We start from the raw sequence: 27,740 nt of genomic DNA, 5'->3' as shown, positions 1-27,740 counted from the left end.
ACTGGTCCTGCTAGCTAGGGATCATGGGAGTTGTAGGCCAAAAACATCTGGAGGGCCAAGCCTAGGTTAGGGCATTATAGCTCCACCCTCTGACCTCACCATGTTACCTAAATTAATATAATTTTTCCACGGATGTTCAGTCTGCTGCATTTAAAACTGGAGGGTCATATTTAAGTCCATGCAGTAAGTTTACGTCCTGTTGGAGCCACAGAGTAGCAGGTTGGAAACCCAACCTAAGGGGAAAGAATCTGACATCCAGAATTTCAAAACACTGTGCGAGAAAGGAACACAAAGTAAAAAAACCTGAATGTGTGGTTTTATTATATTTAAGTTTCTATTCTCTATGGAGCTTAAATATGTCTATCACATAGTTAACAGTAATTGTCATTTTACATGTTTGATACACAGTACAGGACTAAACAAAAAACAAAAACCAGAAGGTAAGGGAGTGCTGGAAAAATTAAAAGGTTTCCTCCAAGTAATTAATCAACTCTGAAGCACCATTTGAAAAAGCTTTGACTAAGAGACTTGAGTGTCAGCAAGCACTCAAAAAATCTCAGCTTGGGGGCAAGGGAGGGCAGACAGGGAGAGACCAAAACATACACCCTACGTTAAAAATAAAATAAAATAAAATCAAAAACAACTGACACAAGACTTTAATATATTTTAAGATTTGATGCAAGATTAACAAACAAACAAAAAATACGACTAATAATTTTAATGTCCTGTTTCAAATTAATAAATATAATATAAAAATATACACCACTTCATGAGAGGATGGATGGGCTGAGTTTAAAGAGGAAGGTTAAATATCGCTTTCAAATGTATGCAGGTATGTCTTTAAAGAGAGGATTTCTGTGTAGCTTCGGCTGGTCTTCCGGAAGAAATCCAAGCTGGTGAGCTGCTCAATGTCACGTACTCTGGCGGTGTGCATTTTCAAGAGGTCTTCAACCCACCGGGATTCGTCCTCAGAGGAGTTCTGGAATGGAAAGGCAATGTGACTATTTTATTTTGTTCTGTGTATACCGCAATGTTCTTTTGTTGCTATGGCCGATGGCTGATGCAAATAAAGTTTCATTCGTTCATTCAAACATGCACTCTCCCTTCTTATAGTGAGCGTCCCACTCTCCATAATTTATTTTACTTAAACTATGGTCTTTATAAAGAGAGGGTTTGCAATTTGTTAAGATGAACCCACAGGGAAAGTTGGCGTCTCATAGAATCATAGAGCTGTAGCAGGGGTTAGCAAACTTGGGAGCCGGTCCACTGTCCCTCAGACCTTGTGGGGGGCCGGACTATATTTTTTGGGGGGAAATGAACAAATTCCTATGCCCCACAAATAACCCAGAGATGCATTTTAAATAAAAGCACACATTCTACTCATGTAAAAACACCAGGCAGGCCCCACAAATAATCCAGAGATGCATTTTAAATAAAAGGACACATTCTACTCTTGTAAAAACACGCTGATTCCTGGACCGTCCACAGGCTGGATTTAGAAGGCAATTGGGCTGAATCTGGCCCCCGGGCCTTAGTTTGCCTACCCATGAGCTGTAGAGTTGGAAGGGACCACGAGGGTGATCTAGTCCAAGCCCCTGCAAATGCAGGAATTTGCAGAGGGCCTTCTGGGTAGTGGCACCCGTCCTGTGGAAAGCCCTCCCACCAGATGTCAAAGAGAACAACAGCTACCAGACTTTTAGAAGACATCTGAAGGCAGACATCTGAAGGCATTAGAAGGTAAGCTTTTAATGTTTGGTGCATTAATGTATTTTAATACTTGGAAGCCGCCCAGAGTGGCTGGGGAAGCCCAGCCAGATGGGCGGGGTATAAATAATAAATTATTATTATTATTATTACTCAACGTGGAGCTAAAACACACAACCCTGAGATTGTCTCATGCTATCCCAGCACCAGGTCAGTTTTGAATACTTCGGCTCCCATTCGCTATTCTACATTTGTTCCAGATTTTTGGTATTTCACGGCAATATTTAATATAAAATGCTGACTACTAAAAAATGTAAGGATCCCTGTTTAAGGCTGCCTTCTAAACCAAAATGTCATATTTCACACAACACATAGCATCACGCAGCCTGGTTCTACATGGTTGTGAAGTGATTCCAACCACACTTCTGTCACAAGAGGCTAGCAACGGTTGGGTTCACCTCTAGGCCCTACAGAAGGCAATTGGCTCCCCACATGGATGCAACTGCCATATTGGAAGGTTGTACACAGCCACCAGGTGGTGCTGTGTCATTCGAAACAACAGTGGTGCCTCGCAAGACGAAAAGAATCCGTTCCGCGAGTCTCTTCATCTTGCAGTTTTTTCGTCTTGCGAAGCAAGCCCATAAGCGGCTTAGCGCTATTAGCGGCTTAGCGGGCTTAGTGGATCAGCTGATAAGTGGCTTAGCGGATCAGCTGTTAAGCGGCTTAGCGGCTTGGGGAAAAGGGGGGGGGGGAAACCCCGCAGGAACTCACAAGACATTTTCGTCTTGCGAAGCAAGCCCATAGGAAATTCATTTTGCGAAGCACCTCCAAAACGGAAAACCCTTTCGTCTAGTGGGTTTTCCGTCTTGTGAGGCATTCGTCTTGCGGGGCACCACTGTATCTTGAAAATCCAGAGCAGTTACATATTGTTATGTACTAAGCTTGGATCCTAGAACAATAGGCAAGCTGGATCCTAGAATGCAACAACTGGTTGGCTTGCAGGAAAAGACCAATCAGGCTCCAGGAGGGAAGCAGAATCAGCCAATCAGACAGGACTCATTGTGTAACTAATGTATATAAAAGCCTGAGGTTTGGAGGGCAATTCAATCACTGTTTTACAAGCTGCAATAAAGAGCATGAAATCAGTACAGGACTCCAAGTATATTTCACATATTTAAGACATTGTTTTGTGAGTCAAATATTTTCCCCTGCCCACCATTCCAGGACATCAGAATGTTAACCCTGATGCAAACTGAAAATAAAATATTTTCCCCAGAAAACCTGCACCACCTGCTCCAACTACTGATATTTTAAAAGAGAGGTCTGGCAGGAAGAAAAGGGTTGCTATGCGCTCTTTCCCTGCTTGCTGTTTTCTGCTCGCCTCCGTAAAAGCACACACAAGCAAACATATTTGGGGGGACACACAGTTCTGCGTTTGTGGAAGGGGGTTGTTTTAAACAATAAACCACCAGCAAATAGAACAGTTAAATACCTGCTCTTTTCTGACCCTCTTCTGAAAAAATACCTTGCATACATTATACTTGTACAAGTGTGTATACACCTCTCTCTCTCACACACACACAACTTACAATTTGTTATTAGAGAGTCTATAACTGTATTTGCCTCCATCCCTTTTTACCTCTCCTCTCCCCTTGAGAAATGACTTTACTTCTTCTCCTCTTCATTTACCAATAGCACTCTAGAGATGATTGCTACTACTTGCAATGATTAATTGTGAAGAAGTAGCACCTCTCTAGCCAAGTATGGATGTGTTAAATGGTTCATCCAAGCCCTTAAGAGTGCTTAGAGGAGAGACGCACACACCAAACTGTTCCCATCGGAAAGAAGCTGAGTGCAAATCTCTACATGTTTAAATCAACAGAAGCAGATGGCAAATGCAGCTGCCTATGCCAATAAAATGCTTCTGCTGTGTAAATAGGCTTAATAAGCATCACTTGTGAGGAGCACAGGTAAGCAAGCCCAGAGTACTTACAGTGTTAAGTAGTCTGTGATTGCTTACCTGTGTTCCTTGGGAGTCTTACATCTCAAAAGCAGCCTTTCCCAGTCTTGGTTCCCCAGATGTTGTTGAACTGCAACTTTCATCATTCTTGACCATTGGCCTGCTGGATGATAGAAGCTGCAGTCTAACAACATCTGGAAATGCAGATATATATATATATATATATATATATATATATATATATATACGTACAATGTTGGTCATCCCACCCGCCACAGCACCCAATGTGTTTTGACTATAGGCAATTTTGGCTTTATGTACCATCCCCAACATGTAACCCCCACGTAAATTCAGAGTTGCCTGTATATAGAAATTAATGAACTGCATACTTTTGCATAGTTCAGTGATTTAACATGCTTTACTAAGAGAAAGAGAAAAAGGGAGAATTCTAGCATGTCTTTATAAGTCATTTTCTTGTTGTTTTCAACCTGGTTGGCCATGTTCGTGAACATTCACAATTTATCACCCTGAATTATTCAAATTAGTGCTGGATAATTCTCAGGTTATTAGAACTTTGGGCATATAAGATTGCTGCTGTTCTTGTGGCATCACTTTTTCCCATTATTAAACCCTGCTTCTTTTTCAGTATTTGGTCATTAAATTCATTTCAAACCATGTTCACTGCAGTCACATTTGTTTCATTGTTCTCAATAATTTTCCAAAGTAACAAAAAATGTCAAAACAAATTAAAATTTGAAGTGGGAATAAACTTTATCTGGGATAAATTTTTAATTCCAATTTATGAAATCAAAATGAAATATGAATACAGCTCTTTCCTATTTCTTTTCTCTTTCAGGATTAAACGAATACACACTGGTCGCCAACATCTGCAAAGCAGGTGATGTGTCAGCAAATTTTGCTCCCCGTCCTCTGAAATTCACCCCATCTGCCCCCCCTGCACCAAAATGCAAGGGAGTGAAATTTCCCACCTCCAAAGCATGGTCTGGAAGTTTCACTTTTGGGACTTTTAGCTCAATTACAGAATTCCTGACCTGCATCAGGTAGAACAAACAGACTGAACATCACCGCAGCCGAACAAGACTGGAAGTTAGTCCCTCTTTTCTTCCTGTTTCCTGGTTTCATAAGAAAAAAAGCAAAGGTATCTGTTTGAACTTACAAAGCAGCTCTCATCATTGTCTGGACGGTGTGGGAATATATATGACAGAACAGACAGGGGTCCATCACACTTGTCAGCTGGCTGAGTGAAATCTAAACAACTTGTTATAATACTATAGTAATGGGTTGGGACTGGGATTGAACTTCCTTCCACATACCTAGAAGAAAGGAGAGGGTTTTTGGTTATTTTTTAAAATTACAAACATACCTAAAGGACATTTTGAAACAGACTTTGGGTAAATAACAGCCCCCAGTTCAGCTACCTATTAAAAAGGATTTATAGTATACCAAGTTTTTGCAACAAAAGTTGCGATACTAGGTTGTCCAGAATATGTTTCTGGACTTCAACAGCTATCATGGCCAGCAGGAATGCTGAGGGTTTAGAAGTTCAATAACCCTTGGAAGGTTCCTTCTAGAATGATGACAAAATCCTCTTCACACACATAAGGAAACAGGTGTGTTAAAATATCCAAAGCAAAAAGCCCCACCACAAATACAACTGCATTTATCGCTATCATGTTTTGATATTTCATCCTTTTCAAGAGGGAAAACACCCTATCAGAAAGGCATAGAAAGCGCTTTAAAATATCTTTCAGAGCTGTAGAAAACTCAGCAATACTGACTGGTATTTTGGCACGAGGTACAAGTGTTTTGGACTAATTATTTAGTTAAGATTACCAAGTGAAGTAGAGATGCTGGTGAAACTAACTGGGTTTGGACCTGAGCAGAAGGCTCAGAAGCTTGTAAATGTTCACTTCAAAGCTGAGGAGAACCTTGCAAAAATCCCCCAAATTCTTCTCCAGCTCGACGTGCTTTTGCCCTGGTCACACACAGTCTGGATTACTACAGTGTGCTCCATGTGTTCTGAAAAGCATTTGGAAGCTGGTGAAAAATATGGCTGCCAGATTGACTCCTGGAGCTTGCTTTGCCGATTGTAGCAGAGAGCCCAAGTTTTGCAAGTGCGTGCAGATGAAAGTGATCTCTCTGGGAAGAATTCAAAGTTCTGATGCTGACCTGAAAAGTGCTACACAATTTGGTACCAGGATATCTGAAGCACAGGAAACAATCTGTCTAGCTCAAATTGTCTGCACAGCAGTACCTCTCCAGGGTTCCAGACATTCCCAGCTCTATGTGGAGATGCCAGCGAGTGAGCCTTGGATTTCTGCATTGAAAGCAGATGCTTTCACCTAAACAGCCTCAGTACAGTATACCTGAAGGAGCGTCTCCACCTCCATCATTCTGCCCGGACACTGAGGTCCAGTGCTGAGGGCCTTCTGGCGATTCCTTCGCTGTGAGAAGCCAAGTTACAGGGAACCAGGCAGAGGGCCTTCTTGGTAGTGGCGCCCACCCTGTGGAACACCCTCCAACCAGATGTCAAAGAGAAAAATAACTACCAGACTTTTAGAAGACAGAAGACATCTGAAGGCAGCCCTGTTTAGGGAAGCTTTTAATGTTTAATAGGTTATTGTATTTTAGTGTTTTGTTGGAAGCCACCCAGAGTGGCTGGGGGGACCCAGCCCGATGGGCGGGTTATAAATAATAAATTATTATAATAATATTATTATTATGCTCTGTCGCTCAGCTACAGCTGTTTGCGGAGCATCATCTCCTCCCATATGATCCTGTGTGCCTGTCTAATTAACCAAGCTTCCTCAAACTCTGCACTCCAGATGTTTTTGGCCTACAACTCCCATAGTCCCTAGGTAGCAGGACCAGTGGTCAGGGATGATGGGAACTGTAGTCTCAAAACATCTGGAGGGTCGAGTTTGAGGAAGCCTGAATTAAGCTATGCATCCCATCACTTCCAGAAGCACGATAGGTTGGGATGAGAGACAGGGCCTCTCATGCAGCTTGTGAAACTTCTGCCCCAGAGAGGTTCAGTAGGTCACCTCTCAAACTTGGGGCAATCTGCCAATACCCTTTTATTTTTATGAGTTGGTTTTGGTTTTACACTGTGTTAAAGTACTTAGTCTTTAATGCTGATATGCTACACTGTGCACCGCTCTAGGTGTTATTGTATGGTATAGATTGTTAAAAACTTTGCACACAGCTTGCATTATCTCCTGAGCTAATCTGATTCTGGGGAAAGTCACCCCCTGAATAAGTCAGTAGGAATCTACCAAAAGGAGCAAACTTCTGAGAAGTCTGGTGACCCCTTTCGGTGCAGCAGTGTTACAGGATGGCAGAGACGCCTCTAAGAACCCGACAGGGAAATCGCAGCATTGGTGCCCCATCTGGATAAGGTGGCGTGGGTGTAAGCCTGTGGCGCCTATCAGGAGCCGTATCCTAGCCTGCACACGGGAATAGCAAATAGGGCTGCAGGCTTGGACATGGGCTGGGCCACGGCTGGGACCCAATGAAGCAAGAAGGTCTCCCTTGGGTACATGTCTAATAGCACCACCTTGTCCAGCACGTTGATCGTAATCAACAAGTAGATCCTGTGATGAATTCTGGTTGATCACCCCCCCCCACTGGAGACGTTGGGAGGTGCTGTTTTGATGCTGCGCATGTGCACCCACCCCTGCCCCATCACTGCCCGCCCACCCTACATCGACCCCTGCCATGTCAGGGGAAGCAGCCAGCACCCACTTGCCCACCATCCCTGCCCCTTGGGGGTAGCAGCCAGCGCCCGCCCACCCTGCACCCATCTCTGGGTGGTAGATCACTGCCAGTTTTTATATTGGATCGTAGATCACAGCCTACTTTAAGTTGGACATGCCTGTAACAGCACAATCTGGTGCTGTGGTCTAAACCACTGAGCCTAGGGCTTGCCGATCGGAAGGTCAGCAGTTTGAATCCCTGCAATGGGGTGAGCTCCCGTTGTGCTGTCCCTGCTCCTGCCCACCTAGCAGTTCGAAAGCACATCAAGTGCAAGTAGATAAATAGGTACCATTCCAGTGGGAAGGTAAACGCAGTTTCTGTGCGCTGCTCTGGTTCACCAGAAGCGGCTTAGTCATGCTTGCCACATGACCTGGAAGCTGTCTGCAGACAAACGGCGGCTCCCTCGGTCTATAGAGCGAGATGAGCACACAACCTCAGATTCGTCCGCGACTGGACCTAACGGTCAGGGGTCCCTTTACTTTATGGCATGCATAGCTAAGTCCCAGTGTTCAGTTCAACTCCTAGGTTGGCATTCAAAAGAGACTCTGGCCTAGAGGAAACGATCCTTACAGCTTTATCTTGTCTGGCGTGTCATGCAAACCATCGAAGTCGTAATCAAAGATGGGGCCACTTATAACATTGACTCCGTTCCGCTCAATGGCATATCTCTTCACCAAAACCCGTTGGAAGTAATTCCACACCTCTGAATTTAAAAGAGAGAGAGAGTACAAATTATCAATAAAAGCAATAAGAGGAAATGTGGTTTATAAAAGTCACTTCTCATGTGGATTAAGAAAGAGAAACAGGAGCGGAGGAAGGGGGTGCGGTGGGGGCGGCCCACCCCAGGTGTCACCACTGGGGGGGGGGGGTGACAAAATGCCGGGTGGCACTCACTGCACTCACTCGTATCCTGAATGGAACATAAGACATGACTGTGCGTCTGCGCATGCGTGGGTTGCGTTTTGCCGCGTGTGATGTCATTTTGAGCGTCTGAGCATACGCGAGCGGCGAAACCCGGAAGTAACACGCTCCGTTACTTCTGGGTTGCCGTGGAGCACAACCCGAAAGCGCTCAACCTGAAGCACATTCAACCCTGAAGCACCACTTTAGCTAATGGGGCCTCCTGCTGCCGCTATGGCGCCGGAGCACGATTTCTGTTCTCATCCTGAAGCAAAGATCTTAACCCGAGGTACTATTTCTGGGTTAGCGGAGTCTGTAACCTGAAGCGTATGTAACCGAGGTTACATACATCTATGGAAGAGGTGAAGTTCTCACTGACCAGGTTCACCAGAGGCGGGGAGCATAGCTAGCCCCTTACAGTTCATTCAGCTACACCTTTTACTCTCTTGCATATATTGAGTCATTCCTATATGGAACATGCAAAGCACTGCTGTGAGTGCTGACATCGGACAGCCCTCGCAATCGGGAATCCCATACTGGCACAATGCATACCTGCAGCACACAGAGTGCACAGCACAACCCTAAGGGGGTCTCCACACACACACCTAAGTCCACCACTATTATGGGTGTTTTGCTAGTAATTCATTTTAACAAAGAAAGGTGAGAATCGGAGCTTGTTTGAGTAGAGCACACGACATGGACCGTGGTCATTTTCTGGAATGGACAAAGTGGGGCTGTCAGGAAATTTATACTAATCTGCATTGCTATAACCAGGGGGTTAATGGACATTTTTATTGATAGAAATTATATGTACTGCTGCATTACCATGCTACTAGGATTACATTAACAATTCTAAAACCATAATTCTCAAGGACAATTCTTTTTAAAAACACAGTACATAATCCACCAATTCTGTGTTTATGCATTCATATTCGAAAACCTGGCACAGTATTCAAAGATTCCCTTCCCATGCTTTTGGGTCAAATATTCAAGATCAGCAGCTCATACAAATTCATTTTATTTTTTTCTGTTTTTATTTTTATTTTCCTGCTCCCATGTTTTGTTCTCTCAATTCCCTCCCTCTGGCCAGCCCAAAACAAAGGAAATACACAGTGCCACTCAGAGGCTGGCATTGCAATGGGCACCACACAGATATCACATTGTTCTTGCTTACAAAAACAGGATGGGCTTCTTTTGCTGTCCTTACACATGACCTTACGCATGCAAGCACACATAGATGCCAACTGTAGCTCCCCAACATTGTGCTTTTAGGTGGATCAGGCTATTTGCCCTGTGCTGTTTTTTTGTGTTTTTTTAGGACGCCTTCCGCAGGCAAGCAGTGCCTACAATGGCCCCATTTAGGCACCAAGGCTTTTACAGACTCGCTCATGAGTCGCTGCCAGTCTGTCGGCGTTCCTAGGGAGGGATTAAATTGCACACTGGAAACTCACGGTTTTGCAATTCAAGTGGTTTGAAAGTGCTCAGTCACATCAAATCCACTTGTATAAAATTAATAAGCTAGGCTTCTTGCAGTTAGGAAAGTGATGGGGAAGCACATTCAAAAGTATGGGACGGCAATTGATTGACAGGAAGGCACATAGCTTCTGTGCAAGCAAATTAGGATGAATGCTGAAATAAACAATTCATCTGGAGGAGTGCCTCTGCTGTCTTCTTCAGCTCAGGGTGCCTCCTTCTCAGAGGACATCTGAAGGGAGCCCTGTATAGGGAATTTTTAAATGTTTGATGCTCTACAGTGTATGATGTTTTAATTTGTTGGAAGCTGCCCAGGATGGCTGGGGTGACCCCGTCAGACGGGAGGCATATAAACAAAAACAACTATTATTATTATTATTATTATTATTATTATTATTATTATTATTATTATTTCCGGTTTGCATGATGCTGGTTTTTGTATTCATAGTTTGTTTCTGGGCTCAATTTAAAGTGCTGGTTTTAACCTTTAAAGCCATTAGGAGCTTGGAAAAAGGTTACCTAAAGACTGCCTTCTCTCAAATATACCTACCCAAACCTTAAGATCCTCTTCCTAGGTTGCGCTCTGGGTAGAGCTCCCAAGTAGAGTGAGGCAGATAGTCACCAGGGAGAGGGCCTTTTCAGTAATGGCACCTTGGTTATAGAATAGCTTTCTTAGGGTGCCTGATGCCATTTCTGTGGCACATTTTCAGTGGAACGTAAAGACCAGGCCTTGTAAACAAACTTATGTAGTCAGATGGGGGCAGCTAAGTTTTAAATCTATGTTTTAATTTTGGGCAGTGGAAGACAGTTGTGTGATGTTTGTTTCTGTAGTTTGATTTTATGGTTAACTTTATTTATTTATTTATTGCAAGCTGCTAATACATCATATTACATTATGGGGTGGCATGCAAATGCCCCTCATAAAATCATAGCTGTGGAGTTATTTTTATGATTGATGCTTTCATGAACTTTACAGTTATGAGAAGGTTTGTGAAAGGTACTGTTAAAATGTAACATTAAAAGTACTGATTTAAAACATGCATGCGCAATCTGATCTTTCCCTGCTTCCTGGCACACGTTGAAATTACCAGGTAGATTCATTTCCCCCAAGGATTCTGCCCTGGCATTGAAACAGACGCTGGGGCTTAAGACCTTGTAAGTTCTCACACAACTTTTAAGCTCCATGGCGAGAACTTGCACCCTAAATGAGTTATTTTCCTTATTCACTGCCTCTCTGAAGAGAGACACATGCGCCGAAGAGCCAGAGGCAGAGTTTTACCAATGCAGATCAGAACCAGGTACGTACTTTTGAAGGCAGGATACATCGGAATGACATTGGTTATTAGAAAAGCATCGTATTTTGCATCTGCTGAGGAACTGAGTTCTGAAAGAGAAAAAGATACGTTCTGTTGAGATTACTTTATATTGGTGGATATGGTATCTACTGAGACGCTGCAAGGACAGACATCCCCTGTATTTGGAAAAAACAGCCACAAATAGTGATGGTTTCTTGACCATCCCTCTACCCCAGAACAGGCTATAACAATAGAAAAAATGCAATATAAAAATCTGTTAAAAACAAATAGATAAATGAGTTGTTAAAGGACAGGACAAACATCATATGAAAACTATGTAAGGAAGGTGTCAGATACACCTCTGTGGGGCAGGGACTCCACAGCTCAGAGGCTGCCACAGAAAATGCCCTGGGCAACAGTCACCACTTTCAGAAATTCCTGGGTGCAACCACCAAGAGAACCCCCTTTGATGACCTTAACACCTGAGATGACACTCTTTCCAATATTTGGTTATTCATGCATGCTTCTCTATGACTTCTGTGTGCTCTTCCTAAGAGAAGAAGACAGTACAGCCATTTAATCCCAGGGCCTAGTAGGTAATGCCTTAGCAAGTAGAGCTTTTCTTCCTCTAACTCGTTCAAGGAGTTGCCCTGTGGGAAGACGCTGGCCTAGGTGCCAACTCCCTGGGGCTCTGGGTACCCAAGCCACCCACAAAATTCCCCATGAAGGGGCCAGGCACCCACAAATTTCAGTGCCAGGGCAATGCATGCTGCGTGGTACCCCAGGTATCCACAGTCGCGGGGCCACGTTGGGACATCTGGACTCTAGAAAGGCCAGGCCTCTGCACACACAGTACTGGCTGGTTCCTGGTCCACTGGAAAAGGACTCCTCTTGGCCGCAAACCACAGGCAGCCAAACTAAATGCAATGTTTGCCATAGTAAAGGTAAAGGGACCCCTGATCGTGGCCGACTCTGGGGTTGCGACACTCATCTCGCTTTACTGGCCGAGGGAGCCGGCGTACAGCTTCCAGGTCATGTGGCCAGCATGACTAAGCCGCCTCTGGCAAACCAGAGCAGTGCACGGAAACGCCGTTTACATTCCCGCCAGAGTGGTACCTATTTATCTACTTGCACTTTGATGTGCTTTCGAACTGCTAGGTTGGCAGGAGCAGGGACCGAGCAATGGGAGCTCACCCTGTTGCGGGGATTCAAACCACCAACCTTCTGATCGGCAAGTCCTAGGCTCTGTGATTTAACCCACAGTGCCATCCACGTCCCTTGTTTGCCATAGTACAAGAAATATTAAAATAGACAGCTAAATAGGTGGGGCAATTGGCAGGGGGAGGGGGAGCTGGACTGTGGAGAGGGGGGGTAATACTTTGCCCCCATCACAGATCCAGTTAGAAACCCCCCTTCCTCCCAATACATTAGCTCCTTTTGGTCCCCAGTATAGGAACTGCAAGATCAGCAAAAGCGTGTTTGTACCCAATACAACCAGCATGCTTTCTTAAAATTTCTGAGGGAAGGGATCTTAAGGCCTTATCTTTCCACCTTCTACCTGTGCAAAGCAATTTTTTGAATAAAATGTGGGGTAGGCCCTAATAAGCAAAGGATTTTAGGTATACGAAAAACAGACCATAAAAATTGTGATATTACCACGCAAAAATGACAAAGATTTAGTTGGGGGGGATTTAATTCACTGTGCAATTAACATGATAATTGCATGATGATAATAATGATGATGGGGGACGCGAGTGGCGCTGTGGGTAAAACCTTAGCGCCTAGGGCTTGCCAATCGCATGGTCGGCGGTTCGAATCTCCGCAACAGGGTGAGCTCCCGTCTTTCGGTCCCAGCTCCTGCCCACCTAGCAGTTTGAAAGCACCCTTAAGTGCAAGTAGATAAATAGGTACTGCTTTCTAGTGGGAAGGTAAACGGCGTTTCCGTGTGCTGCTCTGGTGCTGGCTCGCCAGAGCAGCTTCGTCATGCTGGCCAAGTGACCCGGAAGTGTCTCCGGACAGCGGCCTCTTAAGTGAGATGAGCGCACAACCCTAGAGTCGGACACGACTGGCCCATATGGGCAGGGGTACCTTTACCTTTTACCTAATGATGATGATGATGATGATGATGATGATAAGTACCCAGCCCATCTGACTGGGTTGCCCTGATGCCATGGACCCCCCGGCGCATTTTTCTTGGTTCAGGTTTTTCTGCTCATGCATGAAATCTGCCCCTCCCTACGTCTTCCTTTCTGCGGCACGCACCTGGGTCTGACTGCAGAATAGATTTTTGCACACCACCAGCAAAGCAATAGTATAATGCTGAAATAAAATTGTATCCCTAAAGGGACAGTGCTAAATATACCTTGGTACCAAGGAACAGAAGACCCAGAGGTGATATAAAATAAATCAGATTTCCTTTTGGTAAATTAACATCATCTCAAGTTAGTGTTAGAGGGTGCAGAGTTTCACAGAACTCTGCATTGGGAAGAGTATGTGTGAGCTCAGCATTGCCCCAGATCACTTGGGAGGATACTAAACCGGAAGAGACCTGCTGCTGCTCAAGCTTATGAAGCAGCTTGGCTCTTCAGCTGTGGGAACCGCAGCAACAAAAAGCAGCGAGTTCTCTCCCATATGCATTTGCTTCCCCTTGTTTGGAGCCCTGTTCAGGTGCCATCACCATCATTCGGACTGGCACAAATGGCCAGCAAGCATCAGAATCTGTAGCCGCCGTGCCCTATATCCAAATTTAAGCTTACGGGGAGGGAAAAGGAATCCGTAAGACATTTGTCTGTCCACTCTGTAGGCCGTGCAGCTCTGACTATTGCTTGGAGAGATGCGTAGGTCAGGCCTCACACAGTTGGCCAGCTGCTCTGTGGCTCCAGGCACCTCTGCCTGCATTGAAAGAAGGAGGAGGAGGAGGAGGAGGAGGAGAGGAGGAGGAGGAGGAGAAATACTCCTGTTTATTTCATTTTCTTACATGCTGCTTAATATTCAGAATTTCTCAGCAGGAAAATATGGAGCTTCAGGATCCCCTAGCAAGTAAAGAAATCTAATGCCTATTCTTCCTTTTTTAAAAAATATAATTTTTATTGAGTTTTCCATATTTCATTTCATTTTCATTACACAAATCCATAAAGTAAAATATTGCTCAAAATGAGCATCAACCTCCTTCCCTCCCTCTTTCTGATTTCCACATATCTTTAACAAATTCATCGCATTTCTATAAATGCTTTTTTACCTTATATCTACTTTTAACATTCATCCTCTTATATGTAAATCAGCTCCTTATTTTCACATTACCAAACATTTCAAGTCAAACCTACAAACATTTTCAAATGTCTACAATTTTCTTTCAAATAAAATATAAATTTGCTCCAATCCTTTTGAAACAGTTCGTCGCGCCGATTCCGGATCTTCCCCGTCAGCTTTGCCAACTCCACGTATTCAACCATCTTTAACTGCCATTCTTCCAAGGGAGGGAATTCCTTCTAAAGCCTACTCTTCCATTGTTGTTCAGAAAAAGACCGATCCAAGTGCACCACTTCTTAAAAGAGCCTATTTTCCTGCATGTTTCATACTTAGATATGCAATGCAAACTCAATCCCCATCTCGCACCCTGGAGTACAGGAGGAGAGCCCTGTTGGATTAGACTGAAAACCCAGAATCCTGTTACCCACAGATTTATTCATTTATCAAATCCCTACACTGTTCTTCATCCAAGGATCACAGGGCGGTTTACAATGTTAAAATGAAGAAAAAAATGTAACATAGTAACAAACAAAAACGATAACCCCACCCCAAACACACACACACACACACAGAGAGAGAGAGAGAGAGAGAGAGAGAGAGAGAGAGAGAGAGAGAGTTTAAAAGGCCATAGATTATTAGCCAAAGGCCTGGGAGAAGAGGAATGTTTTCGCTTGGAGCCTAAAGGTATGCAATGAAGGTGCCCAGTGAGCCTCTTTGGGGAGAGCATTCCTCAAACAGGAAGCCACCACAGAAAAGGCCCCTTCTTGTGTTGCCACCCTCTGGACTTCTCATGGAAGAGGCACATGAAGAAGAGCCTCGGAGGACGATTGCAGGGTCCGTGTGTTGGTTCGTAAGGGGAGAGGCAGTTGCTAGCTAAATGCTTCCAAGAAGGGCAAACCCCTTCAGTTGCGTTCTGCTTACAGAAATGGAGGGTAGCCTTTGGGGGAAGGGGGGCATAGCTTAGTGGCAGAGCATCTCCTTTGCATGCAGAAGGTCCCAGGTTCAATCCCCGGAATCTCCCAGGTAAGGCTGGCAAAGACTCCCTGCCTGAAACCCTGGGCAGCCTCTGCCAATCAATGCGGACAATACTGAGCTAGATACATCAATGGTCTGGCTCAGTAAATAGGGGCCTCCTTCTAGCTTTGTTCCTGAAGTCCATGGAAGCAGTGATCAGGGCACACACGATGGGCTGTTCCTGTGCTTTGGACCCGAGTAGGCATCCTAACCCCTTCATGGATCACTGCCTTGTTGTGGTGAAGGGGCTTGAATAACTCAAAGAAGCTATGAGCTATGCCGTGCAGGGCCACCCAAGACGGACAGGTCGTAGCCGAGAGTTTAGACTAAATGTGATCCACCTGGAGAAGGAACTGGCAAACCACTTTGCCAAGAAAAGTCCATGGACATAAAAAAGGAGAAGCTTTGAGAAGAAAGTGAGAGTTTCCAAGGCATGCTCTGGTTCATGGGGTCACGGAGAGTCGAACACGACTAAGACGACTAAACAACAAAAGGCATCTTTAAAAAACCCTCAAGGTGGAAATATGCCCTTTGAATGGCATTGTGTCCTTAAAAAGCTCCCTCCCTATCAGTGGCGCAGCGTGGGTTGTCAGCACCCGGGGCAAGGCAAGTAATTTGCACCCCCTAAACCGTGGATTTTAGGTAGGGGCAGAGAACTGTGAGTGCGAGCGCCCCCCCCCCAGATGTTGCGCCCGGTGCGGCCGCCCCCCCCTGCACCCCCCATGCTACGCCACTGCTCCCTATTACTCCTTGCCTCTGTCCTCCTTTCCTCCCTTCTCCTTTTCTCTGTCAAAATGTGGACTGAATGCTGCTCAGGTCAGAGGACAACCTCTGTGCTATTCAGTAAAGTTCTACCTACACAGATGGTGCTGTACAAATCAATCGTGCCAAATAATCTCTCTCTCTCAATGCAAAACATGCCTTCATTATTTGCTCATTTGTAAGGTTCTCCTTTAGGACTTTGGCAATGGCATAAAGGTCCACAATTCAAATGTAATACTGCATGGAAGAAACAAAATATTCTCCTGCTGCATGCAGGTCCATTAGTATTCAAAGGGCTGTCTTACTATGGGAAAACCACTTAAACATGGGCTGGATCTAGATACATCAAAGAAGCGTTTCAGTTTAAAGCGTTGTAAATTTAAACAGGGAAAATAGGTAGAGAAAAACAGGGCTTCACGTCACCATCTGGTGGCACAATGTTATATCGCATATACGACATGTATAAATTGTTTTTTCTTTACCAATCCAGCCGAGTCCATGATGTGTCTGATAGGATGCATTAAGAGATTCAGGAAAACAGTCACCTGCTTTGAAATAGTGTAGGACGTCCAGAGAGGCATCAGGAATGTTTCGCTGTAGCCACTTTCAAAGTCGTGGTGGTGTAAAATGCTGTATTTTGTACGGTAAAGAACAGCTGGGCGACCGTAGAGGAGGTGCTTGTTATCTGCAACATACAGAAGATTGTGCGTGGGACCCACACAATACAACACATACATTTTATACATGTATAAAAGCCACTTTGCATATGTATATATATATATATATATTTGCTTTCGTAGATTTTCACGGGTATATATATATAATTAAACCCCTCCAAACCACAATAATCAGCCACACCTATGATCTCTGCACCACTACCCAATACTAGGCAGCTTTTCCACAGTAATTTGGGGAGCAGAACTGCAAAGCAGCATAAAGTATGGCTGTGTAGTCCTCTCTGCTGCAAGCTGACTAGAAGAAGAAGAGTTTGGATTTGATATCCCGCTTTATCACTACCCGAAAGAGTCTCAAAGCGGCTAACATTCTCCTTTTCCTTCCTCCCCCACAACAAACACTCTGTGAGGTGAGTGGGGCTGAGAGACTTCAGAGAAGTGTGACTGGCCCAAGGTCACCCAGCAGCTGCATGTGGAGGAGCAGGGAAGCGAACCCGGTTCACCAGATTACGAGTCTACCGCTCTTAACCACTACACCACACTGGACTAGGGGGTGCTTCAGGCCAGGGAACCTGTGGCTGAGTTAATAGACTGCAACTCCCATCATCCCAGCCCATGCCGGCTGGGGCGAGTTGGAGCCCAACACCTGGAGGACCACGGACTCTCCACCCCTGCTCAAACATTATGTCATGGCAAACCTAGGTTAGCCAGCCACAAAGTGTATACTCATCAGAGAGCTACAACCAACCTCGTGGTCTAATCAACATCTGCAAGACCCTGCTTGCAAGCACACTGAACTTGTGTACACCTTTAAAAAAATACAAGATACACACAGCTGTCTTTAAGCACACTGGAAGTAAAATCAGTCTGCTTTCCAGGGTTGAAAGCAATCATTCAACAGTGTGGGGGTTCCCTCTGAACATTCAGAAGTGCTCTAAGGAAAGCCAGCGTTGCTGCAACTTGCATTCCCGGGTTCCCACACCTCAAATACGAAACAAGTATTACAACACCCAAAAATTATAATCTTTTTGGTTAATGTGCTTCAGGCTCTGCTCACTCAATCCCCGCCCCTCACTGATTCCCCACATGTGCGCATGCACGCAAGAACTGCTCCACCAGTGACAGGCTTCCAGGCAAGGCATCTCCCCAGCACCTAGTATTATAAAACTACATTTCTCAGGGGAATCTTTGGCCACAGGAATCAAAGTGCCCTGTGCTTTGGCACACGCCTGCTGCCACCATAGCACCACAGCAGCTATTAAATGTGGCAGAAGAGAAGGGACCAGATAGATAGCAAGGGATTTGGGTGAGGGATGAATAACCTCCCTAAACAACTTCTAGCAAAAATTGCCTGGTTAGAAATGCACAAGATGCTGGCTGGTTTCTTATCATGTTAAACTGGCAGTTTAGTAAGCTAAGCATGAGAAATAAAATGGTTCATTTTACTGAGTTGGCCGCCGTGTACTCACCTTCCGTTCCTTTGACATAAAGACGCCGATTGAGTTCGTCCAACTTATTCTATTAAAAAAAGAGAAAGCACACACAGAGAGCACATAGGAGATTGGCAGCTGAACTAAAAGATCGGCAGCTGGGCTAAGAGAACATTCTCTTATTCCCATTCTCAATGTTTACCTTGCAAAGCAAGACTAGTCCTGTCAGAAGGGCTCTGGGTAAGATTTCCTAATTTGTAAGGACACGTCTCTGCTATACCCCTTTGCAAGCAACTACTGGCAAGAAAGAATTTGCTAAAGTTCTGCATGCATGCCAAATTAAAAGGGGTTATAAAAATCCGCTCAGTTCTTTGTCTAAGGTCTTCTCTTGAGGAGTGCCTGAACAGTCCTCTACTTGGTAGGATGCCCAGGCCAATCCATGCAGCTAAACTGAGAAGACTGACCATACGGGTTGGATGGATTTGTGCAAGGTTCAAGCAGCAGTCAAGTCAACTGCTTTGCCCTGCAGGCCTCCTTAGAGCAGGACACGGGCATGAACCTTTCATTAGGCAAGACTCCAGGCCCCATCTCTCCAGGAATCTGCATGCCACATCATCTTAGCATTTGAAAACTGGCTCCCTTTGCAGCAAAAAACATACAAAGGCTTAGATTTTTAAAAACCAAAGGGTTACCAACCTTTGGGGTCTTACTGTGACATTTGGATTTTTCAGCAAGTGATGTAAGCACCAGCTGCTTTTGTGACTACTTTCCCCTTCCCCTTGATCGCCTCCCAGGCTCCCGCCGAAACAAAAACACACACACAGGCAACACTTTCCCAATGAACTTGGGTAAAAGTCAGATCCAGTAGAATTAACCTGATCATTGAAAGGCACATAGAGCTGAAACAGGAAGTGGGACAGAGGATCACTCTTCCATCTACCTGCTTCAGCTCCATGTACTTTTTAAGGGAGAAAAACCGAGAAAAACTCAGTGAGGTTGCCGTGAAAGGGGTCCAGCTTGGAGGTTTCTTGGGTGCCACTCGACCCAGCAAGATCGACCTCAGCCAGCGCCCATCTCCTTACAACCAGTCTAGGGCGTGGAACTTGCTCTCTGCCTGCTACGCATCATCATGAGACTCTGTCCCATGAGACCAGGGCCCTTCAGGATTTAACCTCCTTCCATCGGGCCTGTGAGACAGAGCTATTCCGCCTGGCCTTTAATTTGAATTCAGCTTGATCTTTTATTTCCCTTCTCTTCCCTCCCTCTCCCCTTTTATGAAGATCACCCGCTCTGAGACCCCACAGCTAATTCTCCCCTGGCCTCCTCGCTGGCCCAAGTAGGACTAATTCAGCCAGCTAGCCCTGGGGATTATCTAACTGAATTTTGAATTTTATTGTTATTCATGTTTTTATACTGTATTTTATGCTGCTTTTATAATTAAGTGTTTTAAATTTGTTGTTAGCTGCCTTGAGCCTGGTTTTTGAACCGGGAAGGGCGGGGTATAAATAAAAAAATATTATTATTATTATTATCAGCAGCAGGGAGGAGACCAGTTCAGAGAATTGCTCATTGCAAGGGGGGAAATCAGCCTACTACAGGTAACCTGAGACACATTCAATGGCGGTCCAGGAGAGAATGATTCGTATCACTTGTCAGGTTGTGTTGCACACTGGTCACCATTTCAGACACTGCTAGCAGACATCCAAAGAGGCAATTGCCTGGTGGACCTTCCCAGTAGCTAGAGCTTCCCACGGCCTTACCTTGTCCTCACAGGTGCATCCCAAGTCATAGTCAGACGAAGGTGTTGTGGCCACAGGATAGAGCGGCCGAGTAACTTCTTCTGGCATGACTGGCTTATACGTGTTGCTCCGCAGGAGGTGATTTAAGCTTCCGTGGGTCCCGTTGTTAGGAGCAGGCTTTAATCCAAGGAGATCTGGAAGGTGCATAGAATGAAACTAAGTTCCGCATGCCAGCTTGCTGTGGCACTTTCAAGGCTGCAAACTGAATGGCCCCTTGTCTCCCGAGGCAGGAACTCATGGTGTGTCACCAGGAAATTGTTTTTTAGGAGAGGTTTCTGCCATGGCTGTTACTTCACATTGTTTTTAAATTCATCTGGTGTTATTGCTTGTGCAGTTTTTAACTGTTTTTATTGCATGTCACACAATGCCTCGAGGCATGTGTGGAAAGGGATAGATGATGCAGAGACGGGCAGAGAGACAGAAACAGTCTTCCCAGCATCAGGTGAATATCTTTTCAATCTCTGCTTAAGCCAATTTCACCTGGCCACCATGTTTTACTCCTGGCCATTGTGACATTATCTGAATTTTAATTATTGCTGGGGTATTGTTGTTGTTGTTGTTGTTGTTATTAGTCAGCCACACAGAAAGCACTTTTGCTGAAGGGCAGGTTAAGGTAAAGGTAAAGGTAAAGGTAAAGGACCGCTGGACAGTTACATCCAGTCAAAGGCGACTATGGGGTTATGGCGCTCATATCGCTTTCAGGCCAAGGGACCCGGCGCTTGTCCACAGACAGCTTTCCAGGTCATGTGGCCAGCAGGATTAAACCACTTCTGGCGCAACGGGACACCGTGACGGAAACCAGAGTGCACGGAAACGCCGTTTACCTTCCCGCCGCAGCGATACCTATTTATCTACTTGCACTGGTGTACTTTCAAACTGCTAGGTTGGCAGGAGCTGGGACAGAGCAATGGGAGTTAAGGAAGCATGGCAGATCGCCCTGCAAGAGGCAACAATATTGGATTCTGCTCTTCAGCCTGCAACAGAACTGCTCAAAAGAAAAATGCGGTCCTAGAGCAGAAGAAAGAAAGAAAGAAAGAAAGAAAGAAAGAAAGAAAGAAAGAACGAGTGTTTCCACTTACCACACATCACATTGTAAAGTTCTATATTCTCAAAAGGAGGCACTTTTGCCCTGAATTTAAACGAAGGTCCGTAGCCTACAAAGACCGTCTGAGAGAGAAAGACAGAAAAGAAGAAACAGTAGCGTCATTGTGGCCGAATGCATTTTGTAATCTGGGAGCGGCTATCTAGAGGGCCACTGATGTTCAAGCCAGTCTTCCGAGGGCCACATGCCAGCTGCTTGTGGCCCATGTCTGCGCGTAAACACACAATGTGCACACACACTCACCAGACCTGTAGTCTTCCCTCTGTCACAAACACAAGCAGCCAGATGCTCCTACACACAAACACCCCGCGCCCCCAATATCCAGCCTTGTCCATTCCAGTGCTTGAGTGAAATGTCTGGAAATGCTGCCTTCTACTTTGAGACTTCCCACCTACTTCCACTCCTGTGCTGGAATAGGGATTGGGAAGGTAATGTCGGCTTCTCATCTCAAACAGCAGCCAGAGGCTTCATTTCCAATCTCAGCCCCATGCTGTTTAGCACCAAGAGAGGAAATACACAACCCCTCTGAACCTCTAATGAGCAGGGAGAGCAATATTACTACCCAGCTGGGAGACAAAGCATTCTGCCTACCCTTTAAGCTAATTCAGGAATGTTACTTTTGTGCTAACAACACCTGCTATGCCACCTCCGAGTATTCTGCTACCGCTTACCTGCATGCTATTGATCTTGTTATCGTAGCCGTGGTCTCCGTGGAAATAGCATTTTCCTGATATTTTCTTAAACACGTCTCCAGGTCTCCTAGAGGTTTTAAGAATATGTTGTTGTTCTTTTACATGAAAATTCTTCAACATTTTTGTGCGAATTTAAACCCAACACACACGCTTTTGTATGGCGTTTTGACATGTATATATATGCAAGCAATTTATCCTAATACCGCATGTTTTTGCATGTTATTTTCACCAATATATTTGCTTTCACTTGCATTTCCCCGCTAATATATGCATTTTTGTAAACATTCTTTTGACTGGGCAGCTAAAAATTCAGATAGGTGTGAATTTCAAAAGACTGCTGCATTTCTGTTTTCATATTGTTCCAGGAACTGCAAATTTGAAAGATTCAACTTTAATTGTGAACTGAATCAACCTGCCCCCAGAGAGACAGACAGACAGACAGCCATCCTAGTTAAATGTTACTGAAAATCTAACACACCATTAGAATTTTTTTTGGCAAGAAACCTCTTTTCAACTCTTGAAAAACTAAGGCTGCAATCCTAACAACAGCTACTCACAAGTAAACCGCAAATAAGCAGGGCTAGGATTGCAGCCTTAGTCCAAGCAATATTATTTTATAATTCTGAGGATCCTTCACGCTGTTATAGCTGTGACGCTAAGGAAATCAAAGAAAAATTATTGCGATAGGAAACTCTTCAATATTCTCGAGTCCAGCTTGCAAGATATACGTTTTTATCATTCTCTATAGGACTCTCTTTTTGAGACTAATGAGTAACCATGCAGCAATTCTGTATGTCAACAGCCACTGATATAGACATGGCTGGTTTCTTTAGCTATGGATAAGAAACCAAGCTCAATTCACTGCTTTTTTTACAGGCGTTAGATCTAGTTCATTGGAAGTCTCGAAAGGCAAAAAGTCATAAGCGGAAGAAGACGTCTGCTTACTTGGCCACATGCCATCTTCTTTCCACCAGCAAATGAATATCCTCGATCCTTCGGTTATTGGCGTAATGCAAACGCTTAGGGAGATGCTGCTTCAAATATGGCTTGAAGTGCTGGTCAGGCTTCCTGCACTGAAACACAGAATTGGAGAGTTGGAGAGGGGACCACGAGGGTCATCAAGCTCAAGCCGCTGCAGTGCAGGAACCTTTTTGCCCAATCCAGGGCTCAAACTCACGACCCTGATATTAAGAGTCTCATGCTCTGCCAACTGAGCCAGGGAGTTTATAACAGGGAATGGCAGGTCATTGTCCAAGTCCTCTGCCGCCAGAAGCAGGAACCCTTTCTAAACCTACCCTTACTTAATATCAGTGCACCCTCTATCTCTTATAAAGCTTATATCAAGTCAGATCATTTGCCCACTAGTATTGTCGGGACACAGGTGGCACTGTGGGTTAAACCACAGAGCCTAGGGTTCGAATCCCTGCGACGGGGTGAGCTCCCGTTGCTCGGTCCCGGCTCCTGCCAACCTAGCAGTTCGAAAGCACGTCAAAGTGCAAGTAGATAAATAGGTACCACTCCAGCAGAAAGGTAAAGGGTGTTTCTGTGTGCTGCTCTGAAGCGGCTTAGTCATGCTGGCCACATGATCCGGAAGCTGTACGCCAGCTCCCTCGGCCAATAAAGCGAGATGAGCGCCGCAACCCCAGAGTCGTCCACGACTGGACCTAATGGTCAGGGGTCCCTTTACCTTTACTAGTACTGTCTACTCTGATTGGCAGCAGCTCCACAGGGTTTCAGGCAGCAGGCTTGCCAAACACCCATGGTCAGGTGATAACTTAACTTGAGGCTACAGGCACATAAGCAGCAAGCTGAGGCTTCATGACCCAAACACCTACAGTAACATCTAATGTAGGGATGTCAGAGAATTCCAGTAAGAAACAGAAGCACAAATTGACCATCCCAGGTCTAGAAAGGAAATTAATCCCGTGAATATGATCGGTATCAATCCAGCTAATACAATTTGTATTTGCTGAAAACCATGTTTTTTTAAAGCCCGCGGACGATACACAATGAATGACTTTTCCCCACTTTGTTTTGATGAACAGTTGAAATGAACAGTGTGCAAATAATTACAGAATTGATTGTGCTAAATTTGTAAGTTGCAAAAGTGACACTAAACAGCAGGCAGCAATGTGAAAAGTTTAGTGTTGGGTGGAAACCGAACCGTGGCAAAACAGAAACAGCACCAATTGTGATGAAGAAAGAGCAGGAGCGAAATGGCAGCCTTCTTACAACCCAAATCCAGTGTTAGAGTCATTGAAAATAGTGGGCATACCTACTTTAGATCCATTAATTTAAATGGGTCTCCTACAAGTATAACTTGGTTGGATACAACCACCACAGTTTGGGCTCTGAGAGTTTGTCATCTGCAATTGACTGCAGTGAATTGTAGACTGTTTGCTTAATTTCTTCCACCAAAATCTTTAAGATTGGGGAGCTGAGGGTGGAAAGAAATTGTGTTAACACAATGCTGAGATGACTTCCATTTTCCAAAAATCCAAATTCCAAGTCTAAACTCTTTTTTCTTCTTCACTTTTTAAAAACAGAGATGTCAATTCTTTCAATGGAGTACTAGCAAAATATTTACTTGGAAAAGAGTTTTTTTTTCCATTTCCAAAGGGATGGGATAAAGGGACTGTGTTCAGAGAATTAAGGCATTAAGTTGGTGCATGTTATCCAGAAAAGTTATAAAAATCTGTTAGCAGCAACAAAACAGTGGAAATCATGATGAGCTTTCTTCCACACCCATGAACGGTCCTATTTAGGAGGCTTTATGATGGTCTGATCAGCATCCTCTTGACCAAGTTCCATGTTAGTAGCATTGTAAATGCTCAGCCCATAATTAGAAGTGTGTGCTTAGCAAATACTTACTGTGAGATTAGCAACGATGGCTTTTGGATCATCTGTTGGAGAAAGGGGGAGGGAAAAAGAGAGAAATCAACTGAACCTTGAGCTAGAGAAAAAGTTTTCAGAACAAGAATTAGCTTTCATATTAAAAATGCTTTTATTTTGCATTCTGGCATGGATCCAAACCATGCATTTAGATGTGTGGAAAGGGTCTCCTGCTTGTGGAAGAAACATTTATGCTTTGTGCTAGAGCACTGCACAAGAATAGTGAAACAAAGAAGGCAGGATGATGTTCTACTTGTGCAAGCATAACTACCGTATTTTTCGCTCTATAAGACGCACCAGACCACAAGACGCACCTAGTTTTTGGAGGAGGAAAACAAGAAAGAAAATATTCTGAATCTCAGAAGCCAAAAAAGCAAGAGGGATTGCTGCGCAGTGAAAGCAGCAATCCCTCTTGCTGTTCTGGCTTCTGTGATAGCTGTGCAGCCTGCATTCGCTCCATAAGACACACACACATTTCCCCTTACTTTTTAGGAGGGAAAAAGTGAGTCTTATAGAGCAAAAAATATGGTACTCTAAAACTTACTGGTTTATAGTGTTGTGGGGACTATTGTCTATTTGCAGAATAATGCCAGCTGCTCCCAGCACTTCTACTCTCAGCTCCATAGATCCAAACCCACTGGATGAAATATTATAATGACCTGTTAGGACAGGTATAGAGAGCCTGTGACTCTCCAAATGTTGCTCAACTACAACAACCAATGACTGATGTAGAGCATGAGGGTCTCGATATCAGGGCCGTTGGTTCGAGCTCCACGTTGGACAAAGGATTCCTGCACTGCAGGGGGTTGGGTGACATGAACCTTGTGGTCCCTTCCAACTCAGATTCTATCAGCTCCAAGCAGCACAGCCCCCATCGTTCAGCCCCCACTGAGGCCCAGCGCTGAGGGCCTTCTGGCGGTTCCCTCACTGCGAGAAGTGAGGTTGCAGGGAACTAGGCAGAGGGCCTTCTCGGTAGTGGCACCCGCCCTGTGGAACACTCTCCCACCAGATGTCAAGGAAATAAACAACTACCTGACTTTTAGAAAACATCTGAAGGCAACCCTGCTAAGGGAAGCTTTTAATGTTTGATGTTTTCTCGTGTTTTTAATATTCTATTGAGAGCCTCCCAGAGTGGCTGGGGAAACCCGGTCAGATGGGCGGGGTATAAATAATAAATTATATTATATATGAAAGTTGTAGCTCATCAACACCTGTTAGACTATAGGTTCCCCATTCCTTGTCAAACAACAGACAGCAGGTTATGATCTGAAGGCACTCAAGGCTTGCTACAGCTTGCTACAACTAAGCAAGTCTGGTTCTGGTCAGTACTGGGATTGGCAATCATCCGAGAAATAAATGTGTGCCCCCTTGTGTTCCATGGAGAAAGTAAAGTGGAAGATAAATGCAAGAAAATAAATAGGGAATTTGTCATTCCTAAACATCACTGGTAGGACACAGGTGGCGCTGTGGGTTGAACCACAGAGCCTAGGACCTGCCAATCAGAAGGTTGGCGGTTCGGATCCCCATGATGGGTTGAGCTCCCATTGCTCGGTCCCTGCTCCTGCCAACCTAGCAGTTCAAAAGCACGTCAAAGTGCAAGTAGATAAATAGGTACCGCTCCGGCGGGAAGGTAAATGGCATTTCCATGCACTGCTTTGGTTCTCCATAAGCGGCTTAGTCATGCTGGCCACATGACCCGGAAGCTGTACAGCGGCTCCCTCGGCCAATAAAGCGAGATGAGCGCCGCAACCCCAGAGTCGGTCACAACTGGACCTAATGGTCAGGGGTCACTTTACCTTTACCTTTAAACATCACCGGTATCTCAAAATCCCTGAGTTAGGAAGTGTCTCTTAAAACAAGATCGCTTTCAGCAAGAGTGTTATCTTCATACTAACATCATTTCTGGCAGCAGGAAAAGTATATATATCGGGACACACGCAAAGGTGCAAGGTGAACACTGCTAAGATCAACTTACATCTGACATTGCTGTTAGCTTTGGCACGAATGCGCCCCAGTGTTCCTGGTATCAGAATTATGTCATCCACATTAGACAGGTAGTTGTTTAAATATTCAGTTCTTTCACAAGCGGCATCCTCCATCCCTGTACCAAGAAACGTGATTTAGAAGGGGGTAGGGAGACTCTGGCATCAATATTTGTTACTTGAGAGCAAACTGATGGTGAGGTTAAGACTCTGGGAGCCCTTAACAGTTTACTTCTTTAACTTCACAGCATGTGAAGTTCTCTCCAATGTTCTTTCCAATGGCAACTTCCCTGAGAACATCCCTAGTCATAAATAAGACCAACCAGAAGTGTCTAAGATTTTGCTAAGATGGTGATTGCGGTGAAGATAAAGGCATAAAATCAGGCTTGGAAATAAAATGCAGTTAGAATATCAAAGAACTATGACAAGCACAGTAAACCTCTGCTAAGGAATTCAAGCAAATTTAAAAACAGAGACTTGCAGCCCAATCTTCAAGATGTTTACTCAGAGCTTAGGCTCCACTGACTTGCATGATTCTTCTCTCTAGAACGTATACTTAAGACTGCAACCTGAACACTGAAAATACTAATGCGTTGGCTTTTAAAAGTAAAATAGCCCTACAAAACACCTGTTAGCAATAAGAGGTGGCTGAATACACCTGAGGTCCATGACTAAATTATCAACCTTGTCAAGGTTTCTGTAGTTATAGTTGTAGCTTCTTGGCGTTATTCTTGTCTTTATACTCTTAGAAATGATTGATTGCACATTACCCTGGCCAGACTTCAGTAAAAAGAATTCACACACACTCACCAAACGTAAAGAATCAAAAAGTTGTATGAGGTCATCCTATCTGCCTAGAATAATCTCAAACTGGTTTTGACATTCACATCTGGGGGCTGCAGCCCTGACCCATCAACAACCTATGCTCAAATAAGGAGTTAGATAGCCATCATCTCTGTCCTAGACTGAACTCGTATTGTGTGGGCTTGTTTCAAAAGTTGTTTGAGCAGCCCAAGCAGAATCTCAGTTCTTATG

The 27,740-nt window shown here is 44.6% G+C and overlaps 1 protein-coding gene across 6 annotated transcripts in view; it reads right to left on the bottom strand.

The window, feature by feature from the left end:
- Positions 1-299: 299 nt before the first annotated feature.
- Positions 300-27,740, bottom strand: part of ENPP2 (ectonucleotide pyrophosphatase/phosphodiesterase 2) — an 87,963-nt gene continuing 60,522 nt past the window's right edge. For all 6 annotated transcript variants that reach the window (XM_083450491.1, XM_083450488.1, XM_083450489.1 and 3 more), the window contains 13 exons: positions 26,699-26,824; positions 24,703-24,734; positions 22,777-22,904; positions 21,811-21,898; positions 21,117-21,204; positions 19,999-20,171; positions 18,278-18,326; positions 16,680-16,819; positions 13,866-14,001; positions 11,121-11,198; positions 8,012-8,144; positions 4,842-4,998; positions 300-979 (listed from right to left, as the gene is read on the bottom strand). In XM_083450491.1, the coding sequence (XP_083306617.1) occupies positions 806-979; positions 4,842-4,998; positions 8,012-8,144; positions 11,121-11,198; positions 13,866-14,001; positions 16,680-16,819; positions 18,278-18,326; positions 19,999-20,171; positions 21,117-21,204; positions 21,811-21,898; positions 22,777-22,904; positions 24,703-24,734; positions 26,699-26,824 (1,502 nt within the window). In that variant the 3' untranslated portion in view covers positions 300-805. The remainder of the gene's footprint in view (positions 980-4,841; positions 4,999-8,011; positions 8,145-11,120; positions 11,199-13,865; positions 14,002-16,679; positions 16,820-18,277; positions 18,327-19,998; positions 20,172-21,116; positions 21,205-21,810; positions 21,899-22,776; positions 22,905-24,702; positions 24,735-26,698; positions 26,825-27,740) is intronic.

The sequence above is a fragment of the Podarcis tiliguerta genome (assembly GCF_965153285.1).
Source record: "Podarcis tiliguerta genome assembly, chromosome: 7".
Lineage (NCBI taxonomy): Eukaryota > Metazoa > Chordata > Lepidosauria > Squamata > Lacertidae > Podarcis > Podarcis tiliguerta.
This window is presented reverse-complemented; position numbering and strand designations above follow the sequence as displayed.